The sequence below is a fragment of the Canis lupus genome, chromosome 9 (genome assembly GCF_011100685.1).
Source record: "Canis lupus familiaris isolate Mischka breed German Shepherd chromosome 9, alternate assembly UU_Cfam_GSD_1.0, whole genome shotgun sequence".
Lineage (NCBI taxonomy): Eukaryota > Metazoa > Chordata > Mammalia > Carnivora > Canidae > Canis > Canis lupus.
In genome coordinates this window covers 42,690,166-42,712,678 of record NC_049230.1, presented here as the reverse complement: position 1 = coordinate 42,712,678, position 22,513 = coordinate 42,690,166, and the positions used below count along the sequence as shown (strand labels likewise).

The 22,513-nt window shown below is 53.4% G+C and overlaps 1 protein-coding gene and 1 long non-coding RNA gene across 3 annotated transcripts in view; one reads left to right on the top strand and one right to left on the bottom strand.

Moving 5' to 3' along the window:
* Positions 1-19,344, bottom strand: part of FOXN1 (forkhead box N1) — a 28,448-nt gene extending 9,104 nt beyond the window's left edge. Inside the window, exons 1-4 of one of the 2 annotated variants that reach the window (XM_038548234.1) lie at positions 19,182-19,344; positions 4,974-5,125; positions 4,127-4,585; positions 1,718-1,828 (exon numbers count right to left, since the gene is read on the bottom strand). In XM_038548234.1, coding sequence (XP_038404162.1) covers positions 1,718-1,828; positions 4,127-4,585; positions 4,974-5,096 — 693 coding nt within the window. In that variant the 5' untranslated portion in view covers positions 5,097-5,125; positions 19,182-19,344. Of the gene's footprint in view, positions 1-1,717; positions 1,829-4,126; positions 4,586-4,973; positions 5,133-19,181 lie in introns of those variants that run through there. The other variant, XM_038548235.1, reaches the window with a different exon arrangement.
* On the top strand, positions 23-9,723 carry LOC119873325. Its single transcript, XR_005364707.1, has 3 exons — positions 23-231; positions 3,170-3,245; positions 9,547-9,723. It is a non-coding gene; the product is annotated as an uncharacterized LOC119873325 (long non-coding RNA).
* Positions 19,345-22,513: the final 3,169 nt, after the last annotated feature.

The window sequence follows — 22,513 nt, the reverse complement described above, 5'->3', positions numbered from 1 at the left end:
GGTAACCAGTCTTTCCCAAGATGGTGGTGCCCCCCCCCCCACTTCATGTACATCCAGAGGGGGAGCTGAGGCTAGATTCTTCTCTCCCTGGTTATGAGCTCCAAAAGCAGAGCCATCTGAATCTGAGGGGGCTGGCTAAGGGTGTGGACATCTGAGAGACTCTGAGGAGATCCACATTCCCAAATTTGGGATCTCAGAGGCCTCAAAGTGCCTTTCTTCCAAGCCATCTAGGTACTCTGGTTGCCATGGTGATGGGGAAGCATCCTGGCTGGGCTAGAGAGTGTGAGGTGCTCCAGGCCTCCCCCACATTTCCTGGAGCAGCTGGGTCGGAAGTGGGGTGTCCAGCCTGGGCGTTCGTTTGCTGGGCACTGCCACCTTTTATGAGTTTCAGTGGCTCTTTGAAAGGGCTGGTCATGGTGGTGGGCAGGTGGGGGTAGGAGGTGTTTTTACGGCAAAGGGAGTGGCTGCGGTGCCAGGGGTGGTGTTTTATGGGGGCAAAGGGGGTAGGAGACTCTGACTCCCCCATCTGCTCCAGGCTGAAGTGTTCTTTCCAGGTCACCCGAGAGACACTTAGTACCTGAGTCACCCTCTTTGCAGGCTCTATAAAGCCCTGGGTGCGGCCATCTTGTTCGGGGGGGTGGGTAGGGGGTACAGAACTCAGAAAACAATCAAAGCAGGGCTGGGCATGGTGAGGCCATTTAAGGTCTGGCAGCCCCTTAACCTTGCTGTGGCTCAGGCCCTGATGGGCCAGGCTGCCTCAGGGACACCCTCAAGACCTTGAGCCGGATGGCTTTAGCCATTCCAGCTAGGCTCCTCATGGTGGCAAGGATGATGCCTCACGTGCTCCCTCTGGTTCCCTCCATCCCCTGCCCCAAAGCAAGCAGTCTGACCACCTCCCCCACTCCCCCCCACGTGCCTGCCTCCCTGGCTAGGGCCAAGATCAGGGCCAAGGCTAAAGAGCTGGGAGTGGAACCTGCTCCACAGGCAGGGCCTGTCTCAGTGCCAGGCTGCAGGTGGATAGAGCTGGGCTCTGGGCAGCCACTTGCTCTGTCTTGCCCAGTGACTCCTGGGAGCTGCCTGGATGCTCTGGGGCTCTTTTCTTTCTCTTTTTAAAAACCTGCATCCCATGCCAATGCGGGGCGATTACTTGGGCATCCTGTCCATGTCAGGGGAGCTGAGGCTGGGCAGTGGGGTGGAGAAGAGGGAAAGGGCCAAAGATGATGGGGTCTTGGAGGCTTCCAGGTGGGAAGGTCCCTTCACTCTAGGCCTGCTCCCACCCTGTCTAGGTGAAAGGGAAGTTTGGGGCCAAGGCTACATAGCCAGACAGTGGCTGACCCAGACAGGAGCCTGTTGTTCCCTTTCTGCTCAGTCTTGTGTGTCGCCCCACACACTCCTTTTCTCTTCACCCCTGCCTTTGTCTGGCTCTCCTCTTCCTGTTCTTTTTTGGTTCATGTCTGAACCCTGTCCCAATCTCAGCCCCACTCTCTTTCCTGAGACTCTCTGTCTAAGACTGTTGGATGAACCCCACCTACTTCTAGAGAAGGGAAATTGCTTCCTTCCTCATTATCCCCTGGCCCCCGACCCTAGGTGGATCCTGGACCTCGGGCTGCCCCTACCTGCCATTGCAAGTGTGCACAGTCATGTACACGCCCACACACCTCACACCACGTAATATGCTGAGGCCCCAGGGATGCATGCCCACCTGCCTCTGACCCACCTGGTGGAATGGGGGCTGGGAGGGACAGTACATGTGCTGCAAGGGGGGCTGGTAACAGTACATCCCAGGACCAGTCTCCAGAGCTGGGGGCTTGACCTTGACTTCTGACCCCTGCTGGAAAAAAACACAGATGACCAGGTGGGACCTTGATTTTCTTCCTCCCTCTCTTCTGTGGCTTGAAAGTTACACAGAAGCAACCTCCACTCTGCCTCCCCCAAAGCTTAGTCCTGGAGAACAAATGGAGAACAGAGAAGGTCAGGGATTTTCCTGGGGGAGCCAGGGCTGGAATCGACAGTACTCCCTACCCCTCCACCTCACTTCAGGTGAGAGGCAGAGGCCGAGCTGTCCAGAGGAGTGGGGGAGATTTGACAATGATCACAGTGAGGTTGGGTAGGGTCAGAGATCCCTCTGGAATAGCACAAGAATATAGTGCCTGATCCCACTCAAACCTGGCTGGGGCCCACTTGGTTCAGAGCTGCTGAACAGGTCTGTGGAGGACATCTGGAAAAGGTTAGTGTTCTAGAATTCCCACTGCGGGGCCACAGTAAGGGGAGCACAGGAAGTGGTCAGACTGGTTGGCCCAGCTGGTGACCCAAGCCCTGCCACCTCCTCCTCTGCAAAGCCCAGGGGAGCTCCAGCAGGCTCCTGGGAGGGGGCTGATGAGTCCTCTCCACTTTGTCTCCTGGTCATCCTCAACTCAAAGGCCTTTGCTCTCTGATCCAGGGAGTCTACCCAGTTGCTGGTCTGCTTGAGTCCCATGGCACTATTTCACCCAGGCACAGGGAATCTGCAGCTGCTACTGGCAGAGGTGGCCAGACTCTGGCTTCCTGAGGTCATGAGGTCCACATGGAGCCTCTGGAATCTAGCACTAGTCAGAAAGATTGGACAGCTAGGTACTGGAAGGTTAAGAAGGAGGTAGACCACTCTTCCTGAGGTTCCCAAGGGCCCTTGGGAACCAGCATCTGGGCCCAGAGGGTCAAATCAACAGTGACCTCTTTCTGGATGTGCCCTGGGGTTGCTGATGCAGAGATAGCCACCATCATAGAATCTCAGGCCCGGAAGGGCCGTTGTCCAACCTCCTCATTTGGAAGATGATGGGGCTGAGCCCACTGAGGGGAAGTGATGTGTACAAGGTCACCCAGTGAGTTGACTAGCAGCTGCAGTTTCCTGGGCCTGAGTTCCTTTCCACTGTGCAGGGGGAAGGGAGTGAGCTCAAATCTTAGCCTCACTTCCTACAGGCCAAGGGACACCTTGGGAAAGTCACTTGACCTCTATGGAACTTCAGTTTCCTCATCTGCAAAATGGGGATAGTGGGAAGTCTTTTGAGGGTTGCTGTGAGGAGTAAGTGGGGGTCCTTGAGAGGAAGCATCTGGCACAGTGCTCAGGAACTGGCACTGGGTGGACATTTGGGGAAGGCAGCAGCTAATACGATTGTGCCCTCACCATGAACAGCTGTCATGTTCAATGGACCTGAGGAGAAGCCATCAAAGGACTCCAGTACCAAGAGTCCCTGTCTTGGTCACACCTGGTAGGTACCCAACCCCTTCCTTATCTTCCAAGCCTGGGAATCAGGCTTTGTCTGGGGTGGCTTGGGGATGGAATGGGAACCTGTGTGAAAGCAAGAGGTGTGGAGAGCTGGTGGGCATCTTAAGTAGGCACAACCCAGGCTGAGCCCGCTCAGTGCTCACTACCTCAGGGATCTCCAAACTTCCCTTTAGCTTTCCTCTTCCCAAGGCAACAAGACTGTGAGGCTGGTCCTCTTAACCATTTTTTCAGATGAGGCTCAGAGAGGTTAAGTGACTTGCCCAAGATCACACAGTGTGGGTATGGCAGTGGAAGGGCATGTTGACCTTCCAAGGTGCTTTCAAGGTATTTCTATGAATATACACAGGCTACATTCTGGGCAAAGAATGGGGCCTGGAAGCTCTCTCAACCATGTACGCTGATGCTGGAGAGGGAACCTTGTGCTCTGTGGCTCCTCCCTAAACCCTCTCTCTAGGTCTCTGGAATGTGTTTTTCTTCTCACATTTACATATGGGCGGGTAGGTCTGGCTGGGGATTCTCTGACACTTAAACAAATAGAGAAGTCACACACTGGAATCCTGACTCAGGAGCCTCTGGGAAGCTGCCAGCTTCCTTAGACTGATCTGCCTCCCCCACTCCACCCCGTCCATGCTCGTGGGGGGGGGGGGGCGGTGGGGGGGGGGCAAGTCAGCATCCCCTCCCCAGCTGACTTGGAGGCCAGAATGAAGTCGAGACCCCAGCTTTCTGAGCTTGCCACTTCCCTGGCACACTGACCCTGAGTGAAAGGTCTGAGAAGGGAAGGTGGAGTTTGATCTCAAAGGACTCATTCTGGGAACTAGGACCCCTGGGGGGTAGATGGGATGCCCACCAGCCACTGGTACTCACCAGGACTTGGGGGCTGTGCTCTTGGCTGGGGTAGGGGAGCCCGTTGCACCAGGCCTCTGCTGAGAAGCCAGGCAGGAAGGCCTCAGCCTCCCCAACATCCACGGGGATCTCCTCGAAGGCCTCCAGCGCCCCTGGGGTCTTAAAGGAGTGTCCATCGAGGGCCAGGGCAGTCTGGGCCTCGGGGAAGACGTCCTCATGGAAATGCCGCTTGTAGGGGTGGAAAGGCCCATGGCTGCCCTTGAGGAAGCGCCCAGGGCTGCTTGCCGGGCCCTCCTCAAAGCCGAAGCTGGGGTACTTGTCTGAGGGCGAGAGCCGGAAGGGGCCCGGGCCAGGGCCGGCTGGGCAGTGGACTTGCTCAGGGCCTGGTGATGCGACGCTGGGGCTCTGTGGGGGCAGTGAGGCTGCCCTCTCTGGAGGGCCGTCGGGCACAAATGATGAGCAGCTGAAGCCGGCAAGCTTCTGGGATGGATAGAGGGTAGAGAGCCTGTGAGTAGAGGCTGGACCAGGACCCTACTCTGTGCTAGGGTAAAGGGGTCTGCGGCTGAGCTCTGGAGGGCCCCCAAACAACCGAGGAGACATAGACCACCCTTGGAAGCCCTAATCTGATGAGGGCACACTGCTCCTAGATCTGAGGTACCCCAAGTCTGATGGATGCACAGTGCTGCCCTAGCCCCAAACTGAAGGAATCAGCAGAAGCCTGTATCCGAGCACTGCTGGATCTTGGAGTCACTGAGTACTTGGTCACTGGTGGAAGTGACAGGGCAGATCCCAGGAGGTCCCTGGGGGTGGGGGTGACTGGTCCAGCAGCTGCTATGCAGTCCTCAGGCCAAGGCACCCAGGTACTTACGTTCTGTGGAGCAGGGGAGCCTGGGAGGCCCGGTGCCTGCATGAGGTCCCCCTGGGGCTCGCCCTCCAGTCTGGTGGGGCCGGTCAGTGTGGCGTCAGACTGCGGCGGGAGTAGCGACACCATCACCCAGTCCTGGCCTCGAAGAAAGTCGGCTGTGATGAGAGTGAGGACCAGGGTCCTGGGGTGACCAACCCCAAGTTCACCTCCTCCATTCCCACCCTATCCCTGGGCTGGAACCTTCACTCCAGCCAGACATCTGGTGAGGCACAGAGAGACAGACAGACAGACAGGCAGATAAACAGGCAAAGTGAGAGAAACATCAGAGACAGAAGGAGGCAGATAAACAATGAGAGACAGAGGAAGAAACCACAGAGAGAAGGCTGGTGGGGAGAGTGAGCACCACCCCTCCCCCATGAGCCCCCAGCCCCAGGAGGGAGAGTTGACTGCTCTGGAGCTCAACTGCAGATGGTTCCCTGGAGACCCTGCCTCTAGCCCCGATCTCCCCAGTGAGGGACTGGGCTAGGTGACCATGGTGAGCAGCCTCTGCTTGGTGGCTGAGCAAGTGGGTGGTCCTGAGAGAAGAGGAGCTGGAGAGAGAGGGTCAAGCCCAGGCCTAGGGTGGGAGTTATCCTCATGCTGCAGGGGACCCAGCTCTCCATAGAGGCTGGGCCTGTGGTGCCACTTTAGGAACTGGTGGGACCAGTGTGCCACTGGGGACTTGAAGGGACCTGGTTGCCTGGTGGCCCTGTGAGCCTGGCATGGCCTCTTGCCGCCTCCAGACTGCATCTAGTACCTATGACCTTGTACAGGCCACTGACCTTTAAAAAAAAAATTTTTTTTAAGTAATCTCTACACCCCCCATGGGGCTTAAGCTCATAACCCCTGAGATCAAGGGTCACATGCTCTACCCACAGAGCCAGCCAGATATCCCCCAGGCCACTGCCCTTTCTTTTCTTTCTTTCTTTTTTTTTTTTTTTTGCCACTGCCTTTTCTGAGCTTTGGTTTCACTATTTGAAAAACTAGGGGGCTTGTGGTAGATGATAGCTTAGGGCTCTTTCTGCTCCGATCTTCTAGAATTACAGAACTTTGTCCCCAGCACAGCCCAGAGGTTGAGAGGAATTAGCTCTAAGCCTTTTCTTGCTACCTGTGTTAGGGAAGCTCTCTGAGCTCCGACACCAGCATCTACAGAGCAGGGAGAGAGGTAGGGCCTCCCGCATAGGGATGCTCTAGTAAATGAAATCACGCATAGGAAGCATTTTGTACAGCGCCTAGCACACGGTAAGTGCTCAATAGATGCCGGCTCTCGTTGTTGATATCATTATTAGTACGGCCTTACTAGTATCATCCTCAGCTGTCTGCCTTCCTTCTCCACCACCTGCAAAGGGCAGTTCCTCTTGAATGTACTCCTCTTTGCCAAGTAGTCTCTGATAAAGACCTCCATTTGCTGAGGGCCTGCTCTGGGCTGGCTGCTGTGTGAACAATTTGGAGAATTTTCTCATTGGTTTGTCAGAACAAACCGGGAAGAAAGATACATTATTAACCCCACTTTATAGTTGAGGAAATTGAGGCTCGGCAGGGTTGCATGACCTGCTCAAATCACATAGCTAATCCTTAACAGAGTCAAGACTCAAGCCCAGGTCTGTTGGCTGTACCCCCTTAAGGTTTCTTCATTTGGTGGGGGGGCCAGAGTGGGTGTGGGCTAAGCTGGGGTGTCAAGCAATAAGGCAAGCATGAGGTTCACCCTTACCCCTCCTCCCTGAGGCCTCTACCAAACAGATCAGGATAACCATGCATTTCCCAGGCCCTGCTCTCCCAGGAGCTCTCCTGGGACCCCATGGGGCCCAGCCTGGGGTTGGCACGCCATTGATAAATAAACTACCTCCTCCCTTTGTTTGGGGGTAATGGGGACAAGGAAGGGAGGGCATTTGCCCAAAGCCCATCAGGGGATCAATGGGGGAGGGGGGCTAGTAGCTGGGGGTTTGGGGGTGGGGCCCGGCCGGAGGCTCTCCTGCCACTACAAGAGTCTCTACCGCCCCTTCTCCATGTCCCAGCACCCGCTCACTCAGCAATGCTAAATGTGGCGTGACCAGGGAAGCACCGAGCTGGCCGTAACTGGACACCACAGGGGAGCAGGCATGGGGCCCGAGGTGCGGGGCAGCCCATCTCTGGCTCCGCATGACTGCCCGCCTGGCCCCTGTTCCCCGGACAGCTCCAGGACAGCTGGGGCTTGCCTGCCACGCCTGGATCTGGCCCAGAGCTGCTTTCCCAAGCCTTCTCCAGCACCTCCAGGGGAAATGCGGGGGGCCCTTTTCCCCCATGTCTCACACTTTGTAACCCATGAGGCAATAGTTGCTCCTCTCTCTGGAGGCAGGATAGTATATGGATAAGAGCAAGGGTTGCAGATTTGGTTTGACTTGAGTTTGAGTCCAGGCTGTGTCACTTCCTGGCTGTGATTTTTTTTTCTCTTCTTTTCTTTTTTTCTTTTAAAGATTATTTATTTATTCATGAGAGATACAGAGAAAGAGAGACATAGGCAGAGGGAGAAGCAGACTCGGTGCAGGGAGCCCAATGTGGGACTCGATCCCAGGACCCTCATGACCTGAGCCAAAGCCAGATGCTCACACACTGAGCCACCCAGGTATCCCTAGCAGTGTGATTTTGAAGCAACTGTGTAATTTTTTGTATCTTGCTTCTCTGATAAATAGGGCTTGTGGACCTATCTCACAAGATCGTCATGAAGGTTAAGAGAACCAATGCAGGGTCCTGGGATCAAGTCTTGCATCAGTTCCTCATGGGGAGCCTACTTCTCCCTCTGCCTGCGTCTTTGCCTCTCTCATGTGTCTCTCATGAATAAACAAATAAAATCTTTTAAAAGAGAGAGAGAGAGAGAGAGATAGCCAATGTGTGTAGGATGCCCAGCACATAGAAAATGCTCAAGGGGGATCCCTGGGTGGCGCAGCGGTTTAGCGTCTGCCTTTGGCCCAGGGCGGGATCCTGGAGACCCGGGATCGAATCCCACGTCGGGCTCCCGGTGCATGGAGCCTGCTTCTCCCTCTGCCTGTGTCTCTGCCTCTCTCTGTCTGTGACTATCATAAATAAATAAAAATTTAAAAAAAAAATGCTCAAGGACGCATGTCATACATTGGCCTTATTGGCCAAATGTGGCTGTGGCCTGTGACTCCAGACTCTAGTTTCCCTGCTGGTCTTGCAGCTTCGGGTCTGGCAGATCTGGGGAGATAGGCCAGTGACTCCCAGGTGGCAGCTGTCCCTTCTACCCCTGCCCTCTATGCCTGGCCTTCACTCAGCCTGGCCTCAGGGGGCTGAGACCCCAGCTCTGCCTCTCTGAGACGTGAACCTGAGGAGGCCTCTTTGAGTCCCAGCGTGGGCTGCACATCCTGCTGAGGGTCTGGCCTTCGGTGAGGGCCCCCTGAAGCCTCTGGCTCACCCCCATCCTTGTATCAGCCTCTATGTCCCAGGACATCATCTGGAGCCCTGGTTGACTTCCAGCATCTCAGAGACCTTCACCATAGGCTTTAGTTCACACACAGCCATGACTTTTACACTTTGACTTGGCCAAACCACCATCCCCCTCTTCCAAGCCCCACAGGGATAGGATTAAAACCAGGGAGTCTATACAGAGCTCAGAGGCCCACCTGTCCATTTGCACTGAGGATGCAGAAGCCCTGGAATGGCCCTCTGAGCAGGGTTTCCTCTGGCTTGGTTTTAGAGATGGCAACTCCTGATTCAGTGGTACTCCCTTGGTCACCCCAGCCCAAACTCTGGTTTATGAATGAGGAGAGAAGGCCTGGAGAAGAAGTGCAGTGACTTGCTTAAGACCACACAGCTCCTGAAACAGGGGGTCCTCTACCAACTGCATTCAAAAGGGGCCAAGCAGTGGGGCTCTGACTGATGTATATGAGGGGCTCCTGTCTAGCACAGGGAGGAGCTCACTGTAGGGAGAAGGGGGAGGCTGCCTTGGCCCCAGAACCCTTCCTGGAGTAGCCAGCAGTGCCCTTGAGGTTGGATGATCTGGCTTAGAAGCTCCAGAGTCAGGATTGGGTTTGAATTCCAGAAACTGTGACTTTGGTTGGGCAAGGTGCTTCACTTCCTTCCCTGGGCCTCAGTTTCCTCATCTGTAATAGAGGGCTAATAATACATACCTCTCTGGAAGCTTAGATGAAATATTGCTTGTAAATAGCTTAATGCATAGTACATGCTCAATAAATAGTAGCTATTAGTAATAATTAGCAGTGGGACAGAGTTAATTGAAAGCATGAGCTCTGGGGGTGGGGGAAGAACTCCCCCCTTGGTTTCCATGACATCATCCTCCTGCACTGGCAGAGGCTAAACTTCCCTCCTCTTGACTTTCTGACCTCAGACACAATTCCAGCTATTCTCATGTTAAAGCCAGTGTCCGTAGAAACTCCCAGGGAAGGTAGGGGGCAAGGAGGGCTACTCTATTGCTTTGGATCGCTCAGGAGGCTTTGCTAATGGCTCCAGTGTCCTAAGGCTGGCAACCGCATTCAGAAGGAATTTTGAAGTCTAACCTCTATCCTACCTGCTTTCATTCTAGGGAATGTGATGGGATGTGTGTGTGTGCAAGTAACAGCAAACCACATGGGAGGTTCAGTCAGCTCTCCTTTCTCAGATCCCAGGAGCTATGAGAAATGGCTCCCCCGACCCACAGCCTGCCCCCTTCCTGGGCTGGAGCTAGGCTAGGCCTCTCAGTGGTGGACTGTGCCCTGGGGTCCCTTCAACTGTCTGGACGATCGTCCTCACAACTCTACATCTATAAAGCACTCTGCAGTTTACAAAGTCTGCTCATTTGTTCTTCCTTTGCCCCAGAGATTAACAGGCAGTGGTGTGCTGGAGACAGCTACTGTGGGCTTCAAGAGCAACTGGGCCCATGGGCCCACCTCTCTCCAGTTCCTCATTCAGTCAAATCAGTCTGGACTGGCCATGGTGTAAATACTTACCCAGGGACATTAGTAAACACTACAAATCAGAGCCTTTTTATTTTGAGAGCTGTTTGGTGGACATTGGTCAGCACACCACCAGTAGGGGAGCAAGGTCATTAACCCCATTTTTCAGAGGAGAAAATTGAGGCCCAGAGAGAGGAAGTGACATGCCCAGTGCCACACAGCTGAAATTAAAAATCACATCTCCTGATTCTTAGGTCACCAGAGCCCCAAACACACCCCTAAACACACACATTCCAGAGTGCAACCCTGACAAAAAAGGAGCTGAAGACCATTTCAGTAACTTGGCATCCATGACACTTGGAGAGTTGGAAGGCAGGGATGGGGATGGAAGAAGTAGACTTAGTTTTCCCTGGAGTCAGAGAGAAGTCAGAGCAGAGTCCCTGCTCCCTAACCTGGCTGGGGAGCACTATGGGAAGACATTCTCCAGAAAGCATGACAGCAGAAGCAACCAAGAGCATTATGGAATCCTTGCTCTGTACCCTTCTCACAAACAACCAGGCCCTGTGCTCCTCTACCCAGCACATCTCCCCACCTCTGAGACTCTTCTTCTAGTGTTTAGGACTCAGGCAGAAGGGCCCATCTGGGGTTGAGGGCTGGGGGACACCCTGTTTGCTGGTTGTGTGACCTTGGCCAAGTCGCATCCTCTTTCTGTTCCTCTGTTCCCTTATTTTTTTTAAAATATTTTATTTATTTATTTATTCATGAGAGACACAGAGTGGGAGAGAGGCAGAAACACAGACAGAAGAAGAAGCAGGCTCCATGCAGGGAGCCTGACGTGGGACTCGATCTCGGGTCTCCAGGATCAGGCCCTGGGCTGAAGGTGGCACTAGACCGCTGAGCCACCAGGGCTGTCCCCTCTGTTCCCTTATAAGTACAATGGGGGCTGGGACCATTTGCCTCTAAATTTGCTGATACGGGTCCTGCGGAGGTGTACATGTCCCCAGAGCTGTCAGCAGGGCCCTCACCCTTGCCCTGCCTTTAGGAGGGACCTCCCTGAGGACATCCTCGAGGGGACCAGGACCAGCTGGGTGAATTCTTATGTCCCAGAAGAGTATTATCATCCTCATTGTATAGACGCGGTTAACCCGACTTACCCGAGTTCACCCAGCTACCAAACTATGCCTGCCTCCTAGGATTCAGACAGACTTCAAAGCCAAGGTGCTTAACCATGACACTACACAGCCCCAGCTCAGCAACACCTCTGGAAGCCAGAGCAGTGGGTCAGGGACCACGTGGGAGATTCCCTTGGGAGGGTCTGTTGCTGGGTCCTCTGTGGGCAGCTGAGTCACAGAGGACACGGAGGGCCCTGACCGGGCTCCCTGCACGCTCCCTCCCACCAGGCAGCCTCCTGCCCGCCCTTTATGAGAGAGGTGGAGATGGTGCAGTTCCGCCTTAATGGTTTCTGTCACTGGCTGCGGCAGCATGTTTTATGAGGGGTGGGGCCGGGGCCTGGTGCTGCCTGTGGCCCCACCCGGGGCTCCGCCTGCCCGGCCGCTGGGAGGGGCCCCCCTGGAGCAGCTCAGTAATTACCTAGTTGGGGGTGCAGGGAAGGGCCCAGGGGCTGCTCCTGAGCCTTGTGCACCCCAGGATACGGGAGTCTGAGTGTGCCGAGAAGGAGGGAACTTCTAGATCCTTTCATCCCATCAAGGTTGGGGGTTCGAAAGCTAAAGTTCTGGCCCCCCTGGCTCTTCACCCTGCCTCAGTTTCAGGAAAAGGGTCAGGTGCCCCTGCCCTGAGATCTGATTAAAGTGCTTTGAGAGGCAGCTAGGGACAAACAGGCAGGGGGCAGAATGGAGCAGAGCAAAGAATGAAGAGCAGTTGTCCCCCAAATCCGAGCCACAGACACCTGCAGCGGAGCCATTCCCATCTCCCTAAAACAGAGCTCTCCCGGAAGCCACTTCAGCCATTCCCTTGTTTTTGGAAATAGACTGGTCCTACACGATCCCTCAGTGTGCCCATCCTGATAAAGCACTTGAGCCATCTTCCATGTCTGGGGCTGAACTGGAAGTTCTTCCAGATATCTGACCTTAATCTCCCTTGTCATCTAGTCCTCCTGCCCTGTTCTGCCTGCCAGCCACCAAGGGACCCTCCAGAGGCTAGTAAATGGCAGTGGACTCATTCCTTCTCCAGGGTAGGTCCCAGCTCTGCTGTGGATGCCTGACTCCAACTGCTTCCTATTTTCCCACTCTCCTTTGCCCTGCACCCCTTCCTTTCTGCCACCCCTGGCTACCTCCGGACAGCTTCCTATCTCTCCAGCCCAGCCCAGCCCCAGCCCCAGCCCCAGCCCCAGCCCCAGCCCCAGCCACCCAGCTCTGGTCCCAGAAGAGCTGAATCCAAGCACTCACAGTGGGCTCGGGGCCATGGCCACCATCACAGCTTCGGGGAGTCATTCAGCCCAGCAACACCCAGGGAGCCTCCATCAAGGTATAAATACTCCCACATGCCTGGACCGGCCCCCTGCCTGAGGGCTGGGGCGGGGTTGCCTCCCCAGGCCAGGCTGGCAGGTCACATGCCCCATAAATGCCACAGGACCACAGGCTCTTCTCAGCAGCCCTGGGGAGACCAATTGGGGCCTGACCTTCCTGGATAGATGGACGATGGATGGATGGATGGATGGATGATGAATGGACAGATTGGTGGGTGGACTAATGACTGGATGGAAATCAAGACAGTTGGATAGATGGACAGATGGACAGATGGATGAATGGATGGGGACAGATAGGTAGGTATCCTTGACTTGTCTGTTCATTTGGTAGACGGGAAGGAAGGGATGCTTGGTTTTAAGGAAATAAGGAATGCTACCCCTCACATTTCCATCCATCCCTTTCTGAGAAACACTTACCAGGACCCCTTTTCTCCTAGAAAAGACTGTCCATCTAGTCTGAGGGATTGGCTCTACTGGGTTCTCTCTGCTCCTTAGCTTCCCCTTTCCAGAGACCTAAACATCCCAATCCAGAGATCTTTTGCTCTTACTCTTAGGGATCATTCATGGTCTGCCTTCTCCTCCCTCTTGCCTACTCTGGAGCCCAGGCTCCGAGGCAGTGAGCCCACCTCCAGATCTTGCTCCCAGAAGCAAGATCAGCTTGCTCTCCAAGGTTACCAGGAAGAGCCAGAGCAAAATTCTCAATTCCAAGAACATGAACCTTTTAGATGGGCAACTCCCCCGAGGGGCCCTTCACTCTGTACCTTCCCCCAGGGGTTTTTAAAGGCATGATGGGGATCCCTGGATGGCGCAGCCGTTTGGCGCCTGCCTTTGGCCCAGGGCACGATCCTAGAGACCCCGGATCGAATCCCACGTCGGGCTCCCGGTGCATGGAGCCTGCTTCTCCCTCTGCCTGTGTCTCTGCCTCTCTCTCTCTCTCTCTCTGTGTGACTATCATAAATAAATAAAAATTTAAAAAAAATTGTAAAAAAAAAAAAATAAAATAAAGGCATGATGGTTCTGATGGTGAGCACAGGTTGAGGAAGAACTTGTATAGACAAAATGACCCTGAACCACTGGGGGCTTGACTAGACAGCTGGGCTTCTGGAGGGTGGGGACTTCTTTCCTGCTTAATCCTCCCAGGGGGACAGTGTACAGAAAGCAGTGGTCTGAGGCCCCAGACACTGACTTCCGGAGAAGCAAGTTCCTGCTAAACCTCAGTCTGCCCAGTTCTGAAAGGGGCCAAAGAGTGGATGATGAGGTGGGGAGTGATGGAAGGAACAGGAGGATTTTTCACAGATTGTGAAATCTGGCCTCATTCTCCCTTACAACAAGACAGCCATGCCACAGCCGGTAGGAAGGTGAAGGAATGGGCCAGGGGATGTGACTACATTGCTAGCCTCTGAGCACCCATTAGCTCTATAGCCCCTGTCTGGAAGTCCCCCGTAAAGAAGTCACTTGGCTGAACCAGTGGTCCCATCCCACCTCCTGCGGGCTGCATTCATAATCAGCCACGGAGCTCATTGGCTGTGGTGTGATTTGCAGCTGAGGATTTGAGCTGTGAGACCAGTAGGGATGACTAGAGCCTTGCTTTATCCCATCCCTTAGCCTGGCATTTATCTCAGAAGCCCCTCGCTGCCCTGCCAAGCCCCCCTGTTCCTTTACAGGGAGTCCTTCTGGCCAAGGACTCCAGAAGCGTCCTTTCCTAGCTCTGCCATCAGCATGGGCTATGGGGGATCATATTTGTCATATATACCTCATCTGGCCATTCTGGGGACTGAGTGAGAATCAAAATGGTCAGAGGAAGATAAACATGCTCCTGCCTCCTTCCCTGAGGTCCTGGGCCCATGGGATTTCAGGAAAGGGTTGGTGGCTGACATCTGCCCCTTCAACCATCTGCCCTTCCTGGGGTGTTCCCCAGGGGGTAGGTCAAGAGTGCTCACATCCAGTTGGTGGGCCCCTCTTTGCCTGCCCACCTTAGTGGATGACTTGGGAGCCCCCCATCTCCTGGGCCAGGGGTCTCTTGTGCTCTGTACATATTATTTTCTGAAGGCCTGCTCATTATTACCAGTCTATTATTATGGGTATTGATTCTGCCACCACTACCAATAATGCGGATCTAGTACCAAATACACACTGGTGTGGCCCCTCCCCCTCATGTCACCCTGAGCACGTGTGAGCACAGACAGGCGGTAAGCCAACTGCTTGAATTTACCAAACTGGAGTGAAAAGAGCACCGGAAGGCCCTCCCACCCAAGTCCCTCTCCCTTTGACAGATGGGGAAGCTGAAGGGATCCCAGAAGGGATTGCTCTCTGCTATGCAGGGATCTGGGCACTAGCCCTTCCTGCAGGCATCTGGGTGAAGCTGACTGAGTCTCTACTTATTCCCTTGTGCATCTGAGAAGGATACCAAGATCTGGTACGTTCTGGTCCACCAGAAGCCCATCTGGCTTCTGGGCTCCAGTCCCTACCTTTCCTCCCTGAGCATCACTGGGTCCCTCTGGGCTTGGCATTATCATCTCAAAGAACTCTCTCTCCAAAACCCTTCTCACCTCAGAGAGGTTGGGCATGCTCAGGGGGAAGGCTCAGAGAGGTGGAATCTCCTCTCCAAAACCACATGCTCTGTGGGGCCCAATGTAGGCTCCAGTCACCTCTCTCTGAAGGAGCTGGGGACATCTCTGGCAGTGAACACTGCTGCACTGGTTCTGCTAAGATCACTCTGGCGTGGGTGGCTCAGAGGTTGAGTGTCTGCTTTTGGCTCAGGTTGTGATTTTGGGGTCCTGGGATCAAGTCCCACATCAGGCTCCCTTGCAGGAGTCTGTGTCTCTGCCTCTCTCCTCTGTGCCTCTCATGAATAAATAAATAAAATCTTAAAAAAAAAAATCACTCTGGCTCTGCTAAGTGGAGTCTGATCATTGGGTTTTCTAAGCGTGGTGATATGTGTCTATGTGTGTGTGTGTGTGTGTGTGTGTGTGCACACGCGTGCATATCCTTGAGCACATCCTATGCCTTCCAAGACTGATGGACTGGTGTAGTCTGGGACATGACTATGGAATTTACAAGTGTAGGTGGAATCTCCAACTGTCTCCGGGCGATCCAGTTCCAGGGACACGCCCCATTCTAGGTGTGTGTATGTGTGTGTGTGTGTGTGTGCATGTGTGTTGCTGCCCAAGCTGGCTGTAGTTTGTCAGAAGCAGTAGTTTCAGGCCAGAGGAACAGGGCTTAAAGTTGACTGATTATGCATCTTCCCATGAACAGGGGCTGGAAATGAGGGTCAGATGCCCCAGTGGGCTCTCTTGGTGCATCCAGGGGTTCTTGAGGGGTGTCCACCCCCTGGAGCTCCCAGAATAGCCATGAGAGCAAGGGTTCCCTTTTCTCTGTGACTCACAGCTCGTTCTCGAGTCAAATTCCTTGAGTGATCACGATTCAGCTAATTCTCTCCCCGGCCCCATTAATCTGAGCTGAGTAAGCAAGAGCCACAGGGAGGGTAGAGACCGGGGGATGCTCACGACAGCAGTCATTCCTAAACAACCTGGCAGGCCTTCTGTCCATCTCCCTCCTTTGGGCCTGGCCATGCTTAATTGAATTGGTTACACTTGTGGCTCCCCCTGCCAAGAAAGGTTGCCACTACCTACTTTTGGATTCCTCTGGGCATGTTTCTCCGTCTTCCCTCTTCTACCTGCCACCCACCTGCATGTAGAGAGGTCCACCTGGTCATCAGACCTCAACTCATCTTGTTGCACTTGATCTCATTTTTGCTGTTTGGCCAGTGTCCAGCCCTTAAGACCTGGATAGGATCAGGAAGTAGAAAGCTTCTCCGGGGATGACCCCATCCAGTCCTTTTTGTTCTAGTGGTATTGCTCTAGGCTTTTTCTAAATACTGGGAGAGTGTGGAGGACAAAGCAGGACCTGCCTGGGGCGATGATGAGGGGTGTTGGACTTTGAGGGAGATCTCTGGTGGTGAATGGAGAGATCCGTTCTGGGGAGGTGAGGATGGAAGATGGTTTTGGGGCTGAGGATGGAGGTGGGGCTGAGGAGGTGAGGTAGAGAAGGATGGGATTGTGGAGATGAGGGTGAAGTTGGGGATGGGGTTGGGGTGAAGGGGTTAGGGATAGGCTGCGGGTTGAGGTTGGAGATGAGCACGGAGATGGAGGAAGGGGCAATAAATCAGAAAGACCAAAATTATTCAGGGATGTTTGATGCTTCTGAGATGCACTCTCCCAGAGGTCATCTTGTCATTTCCCTGCTCCTGGGCATGTTGCCAGCCCAACCACACCCATCCCAGATCAATGGTTGCCTCCGCACTCAGGAAACCACCTCCTGTGGTCACACAGTCCAACCAAACTCAATTTATGATACTGAAACATGTCATGAAGTCCCAATGTCAATCTCTCCTGCTGCAGAAGCCAGTCTCAGCTTGCTGGACTCCCCCTGCAGGCCTAGCAGGGATGGCGGGCTGTGACTAGGAAACAGAGAGGGGAGGACATGTCTGCGGGACCCCTGTCCCTGCAGCCCTCTGTAATTGGGGAGTCAGGGGAGACGGGCAGAAGTGGCTCCCAACCGCCCCACCTCAGTAGAGTATGGAGCTGAGAGACCAATGGAAGGGCAGAGGGGCCTTCCTTCTGCCCTTCCCTGTACGTAAGGTCTCAGGACACTTCAGTGTGACTTAGTAACAGTCACTATATTGACGAGCCTCGTGGAGGCAGTGGTGTTCTGCGGATCCAGGAAGACTCAGGCTGAAGGAGGGAGCCTAACATCAGGAAGGACTTCCTGGCTGGGAAGTCAGAGCTCATGGGAAGGGGTGCTACGTTGCTCTCTTAGAAGGCAGATGGGACTCCCCATGGGGGCTAAAGAAAGGCCCTCCCTGAGACCAGGGTATAGGTGGGGGGGCTGGCACATGACAGCCTCCCAGAAGGCACGTGTCCCTGGTGAGCTTCTTCCTAATCTTTAAGTTTGCCAAGCCTCCTCCCCCTCCCATGATGAACAGCCAAGGCTGTTGGTAGGGGGCAATGTGGGCTCAGTTTGTGGATGAGACAAAGTTGGGGGGATGGGAAACCCCCCTCATCTTGTCCTCCTTTTCCCGACAGGAGAATTGAGAGGATTCTGGGGCTTCCTGAGCCCCTGGGAAATAAAGTCCTCTGAGAACTCCCTGGCATTCCCGGGAGAACAGGTTCCTGGCCCTGGGAGGTGAGTGAGGCGCCGGGCCTGGGGGGGCAGCATGCCTCAGCAGGCCCTGGAGCCCAGAGCTGAGCTCCGCAGAGGCAGCACGGGCGGGGCCGGGCGGGGAGCTGGGAGGACAAGAGCCTCTCCTTGTGGCACCTTCGCCCCTAAGGATCCCGAGCCGCCCCAGCCCCAGCCTTCCTGACTCTGGCCCTGCCTGGCCCACCACATGAGAGAGGGTCTGGGACAGGAGGTGCTGCGACCCCTCAGTTGGGGATGGCCTTCTACTGCCTGCGTCCTGTGGGTCAGGCAACGACCCAGGTGGTAAAAGGGCCTGAGCCAGCGCCTATTGGGACAGGGTTGGAGTACAACGCCATCCACCCACTATACCCTCAGACCAGCCCAGAGGAGCTGGCTTTCATTAGTGGGGGAAGGCCGAGGCGATGGGTTAAGCAGACCTGGACTCTGCAGCAGTGGAGACTTCATGACTTCGAGGGAGCTGACCAAGTGTCCTCCTGCAGGATTAGCAAAGTGAAGAGGGCAGCCCTGCCTGGCAGGGGGAATAAGTGGCATAGAGTCAAGGAGATGGGTGAAGTGACTTCTCTGGGATGCGCCCTCTTCACCCAGGTCCTTTCCTGCTGGCTGGCTGTGCCCGGCCACAACGCACACACAAACATACCCTCCACCCACCATACCCCCCATGTCTGTAGGTGCAGAGAGAAGAGGCAAACACGCCTACTTGTTAGAGTCTGTGCTTTATCTGACTTACTTCTTTGGACATTTAGGGAGGGCCTGGGGGACTCCCTGGGGAATGCCAGAACCTTACCTGGTGGGTAGCGGGTGGGGAGAAGCTGTGGGAGCCAGAGGGTGCTTCCTGCCATGCCAGCCATTTCCCTAAGGGCCTTTGCTTCCCAGACTCCCAATTCTAGGCTTCAAGGGTCGTACAGCTACCTTCCTATCCCAGGTCTGCTCACCAGGCTTCTTGATTCCAGAGATCTTGAGGGAGAGAGGTGTTCCTAGCCCTCCGGGGGATGCTGCCTTAAGCTCAGCATCCGGCACTGGCCACAGCACCTGCTTGCCACCTGTCTGCTTCTCCACCAGGTGTGCCGTCTCCTTTCTGCACTCCAGGCCTCCCCCTAGCCCTCAGGTGTCTAAACCCCAGCCTAGGCCGCCCAGAGATGTTGAGCGATTTCTCCATCAACACAGCCCCTTGCACCACCCAGCCCCCGAAGCTGGGTTCCCCCTTCTCCTCTAGAAAGCCACTAAAATTGGGAATCTGCCTCCCAGGCTTTCAGCTCTAGTTTTCCTGTCCTAAGATTACTGAGTCCTCATTTCCTCCCAGCATGGGGTGGCTAAGCATAGCCACAGAGCCACACACAAAATCCAACAAACCTCAGAACGACAAGCCCCACTACGTCAGGCGGCCTGGGACAGGGATGAGAGGGAGGAACATGAGGGGGTCCTCCTTGGCCTCCAGGCACTCACCCCGCTTCCTGAGTCTCCCTTCAGCTGCAGTGAGAAGATGGGGAGCACCCAGGTGCTCCCGGTCTCCCCCAGGGCCCATTAAAAAGGCAACCCCCCTCCCCATGCTCTGGCCCTGCCCTGCTGGCTTCCACGGCTGATTTGGGACCAGTCTCCTCTTACCTGCTCAGTGAAGCAGGTCGGCGTGGGGGCCTGGGTCTGGGGGGCCAGGAGCTCCGTCCGCCTGTCAGTCCGTCAGCTTGGCCGTCCTGGGTCTGTGCTGACATCAGGTGAGGGGAGGCAGCTGCTGGGTGAGCCAATAATTATGATATCAGCTTCCCCTTGCCCCGAGGGGCTGCTGCCAAAACGGGGAGAAGAGCAAGGTGACTAAGAAGCTAGTTTGCTCCTTGGCTCTTGTTTGACAGGTACCGGCTCCTGTGCCCGCCCCAGCCGCACCCCTGCTCCCCCCAACCCCTCCCTTCTCCTGGACCAACCCCAGCCCCAGTCTCTGCCAGCGGGCATGGCCTGTGGCCTATGGAGGAGGGGGTTCTCCCGTGGCCCCCACCTGCACCCCAGAGAGGAGATGTCAGCCTCCATGGGTGGGGCATAGGCCTGTTGGGACATGTACACATATGTCAAGAGAGCTGGGCCACCACATGTATGTTCATGGAGCCTGCAAAGGGATTCTGGGGAACAGCTCTGCTGTGGTGGCCCAGGGTCCTCTGCAGCCTGATGTGAAAGGCAATGATTGTGAGCCCTCAAGGGCGAGGTACTATCTGTCCGTGGAGTCCAACCATCTGTCTATCTCTCCAGCCCCGCTGATACCTTCAGGGAGTCTCCCTGTGTGTGTGGGTGTGTGCGGGCATGGGCACCCATGTGTATGTGTGTGTGACTCCCTTCATGTGTCTGTGGGCACGTGAGTCTTTCCATGTGTCTGTACATTTGTCTCCTGGAGTGGCATGCATCTGCATCTACGTCTTTCCTCATATTTCTGTGTGGGTCTGTGACCCCATGTCCTATGTCTGTGTCCTCCCGTAGGTCATCTGTGTCTGTCTGTGCTCTGGGTCAGCAATCTTGCTCTGTGTGTGTATCTGTATGTCTTTGCAGGTGGAGATGGGGAGGAGGGCCCTTCGTTCTGTATCATGATCCTATAGCTACTCTTTATGTTCTGGAGGGTAGAAAAAGAAACCCACATGGTTGTGGTGCTGATTCTAGCCTCTGAGAGTCCACCGAGAGTGGACAAGAATTGGTCTCCACTGCTCCCATTGGAACCCCCCACCCTGCTCCCCTTCTCTGCCCCCACTTCCCTCTCACTGCTTCCTTTTTCATCTTCTTTGCCCCACCTGTGTCTCCTGTTCCTGGCTGATCTTTCCCTCGTCCTTCTTCCCCATTTGGCCTGGTTTCTAAGCCCACTTGTACCTCTCCCTGGAGCTAAAGGCTGCAGAGACCTAGTGGTAGATCTGCTACCCAGCAACGCCTGGGACTTGGCTCCTGGCCTGAGGGTATGGAGAGGGTGGTTCCTCCCCACTTACTCTATCTCATTCCAAAAAAGGAGGTAACGTTAACCTTGTCTGAGGGATGGTGGTGGTCATCTGGCACCAGTGTGGAGTAGACTTAAACATTTGGAGACTTCCTGGTCTAGGCAGGGAATAATTATTTCCGAAAAGAGAGTGCTGGGGCAGATAATAAAGAACCCATCTGTGAGTGACAGTTAGCGGTGTCATCCTCCATACTAACAACTGGAGTCTCAGTTTCCTCATCTGCTAAAAAGGGAATAATACTATTCACTTGCAGAATTGTTGTGAAGATTAGCTAAGATTATGTTTAAAGTTCCTAGCACAGTCTCTGGTATACAGTAGATGTTCTATAAATATGTGCCCCCTTTCTCTTCACCAGGCCCAATGGTGCTGGGTGAGAAATGAGGATGTGCTGGTTTGACCACTTGGGCATAAGAATTATGTTCTGGGGCTAGAAGGGGGGCCCTGGGCTCAATCTACCTTTCTCTGGGACTCATGTTAGCAATCAAAACCCCATTCCCTTGACCTAATAATCAATGGAGCTTCACAGTGAGAGAACAGGTGTCGGGACCTTCTGGTGCATTTGCTAATTGCTCTTACTGGTGTATATGGGGCTAATTGCTATTTTTAGACTCATGGGTATTTCCATATGGATACACTGAGCACAGAGAACCATGAAAGCTGTAAATTGCTATTTACCCCATTATCCCCATTGCTATCAATCAACATTATTCTGAAGGTCCTACCCAGTGCAATAAGTTAAGAAAAAGAAATAAGAGACATAGATATGAGAAGAAAACAGGCAAAACCTCCAAAAATTACAAATGATGTGATTGTTCACTTAGGAAATCTAAGATAATCAGCTAAAAAGCTATTAGGACTAATGAGAAAATTTAGTAAGGTACTGGAATATATGCTAACTTTAGAAAAACAAAATCCATGTCTATGCAACCAGAAGAACCAGGTAGAAAAATAAAAGGAGACAAAAGATCCCATTCCCAATAGTAAGAAAGTTACATAGTACCCAAGAATAAGCTTAGTAAGAAAAAAATCTTAAAATTTCCATGAAGAAAAGAATAGAACTTTATTGATAGACATAAATACAAAGGCAATCATGTTCCTAAATGGAAAGGTCAGTATAATATTGTAATGGTGTCAGTTCTGCCCTAAATAATCTATAAACTGGATGTAATTCAAATCAAATCTAATTTTTCACTCCCTGACCTTGACAAGTTGATTCTAAACTTTGGGGAAGAGTTAACATGTGAGAACAGCTTAGAATCTTTGGAAACAAAGGAGAACTTGCCTTCTAGATTTCGAAATGTTCTATGAGTCTTCTGCACTTAAAATAGTGTGATTTTGGTGCAAATTAGCAAATAAATTAATGGACGATAAGAGTCCAGGATAAATGGGGATTTTTGAGTATTCGGTATAAAATAACAAGTGTTCTAAGCACCAGGAAAGTGTAAAAAAAACATTCAATGAATGGACTTGGGATAATGGGATTTCCATTTGAAAGAGATAAAGTTAAATCCTACCTCACACTATTCATTAAAAAAAAATCTAGGTAGGGATCCCTGGGTGGCGCAGCAGTTTGGCACCTGCCTTTGGCCCAGGGCATGATCCTGGAGACCTGGGATCAAATCCCACGTCGGGCTCCCGGTGTATGGAGCCTGCTTTGCTTCTCCCTCTGCCTGTGTCTCTGCCAATCTCTCTCTGTGTGACTATCATAAAAAAAAAAAAAAAAAAAAAAAATTAAAAAAAAATCCAGGTAGATGAAAGACCTAATATAAAATGAGAACCATACGGATAATTTTTAAAATGTAGAAAACATTTTATTAACTATGGAGTGAAGAAGACATTTTAAAGCATGGCATCAAATCCAGAAGCCATGAACGAATACGTTGATAGACTTTACTAAGTAAAAGTTACAAATTTCATTAGAACAAAATATACCATAAACAAAGCTAAAAGATTAAAAAAAAAAAAAAAAAAAAA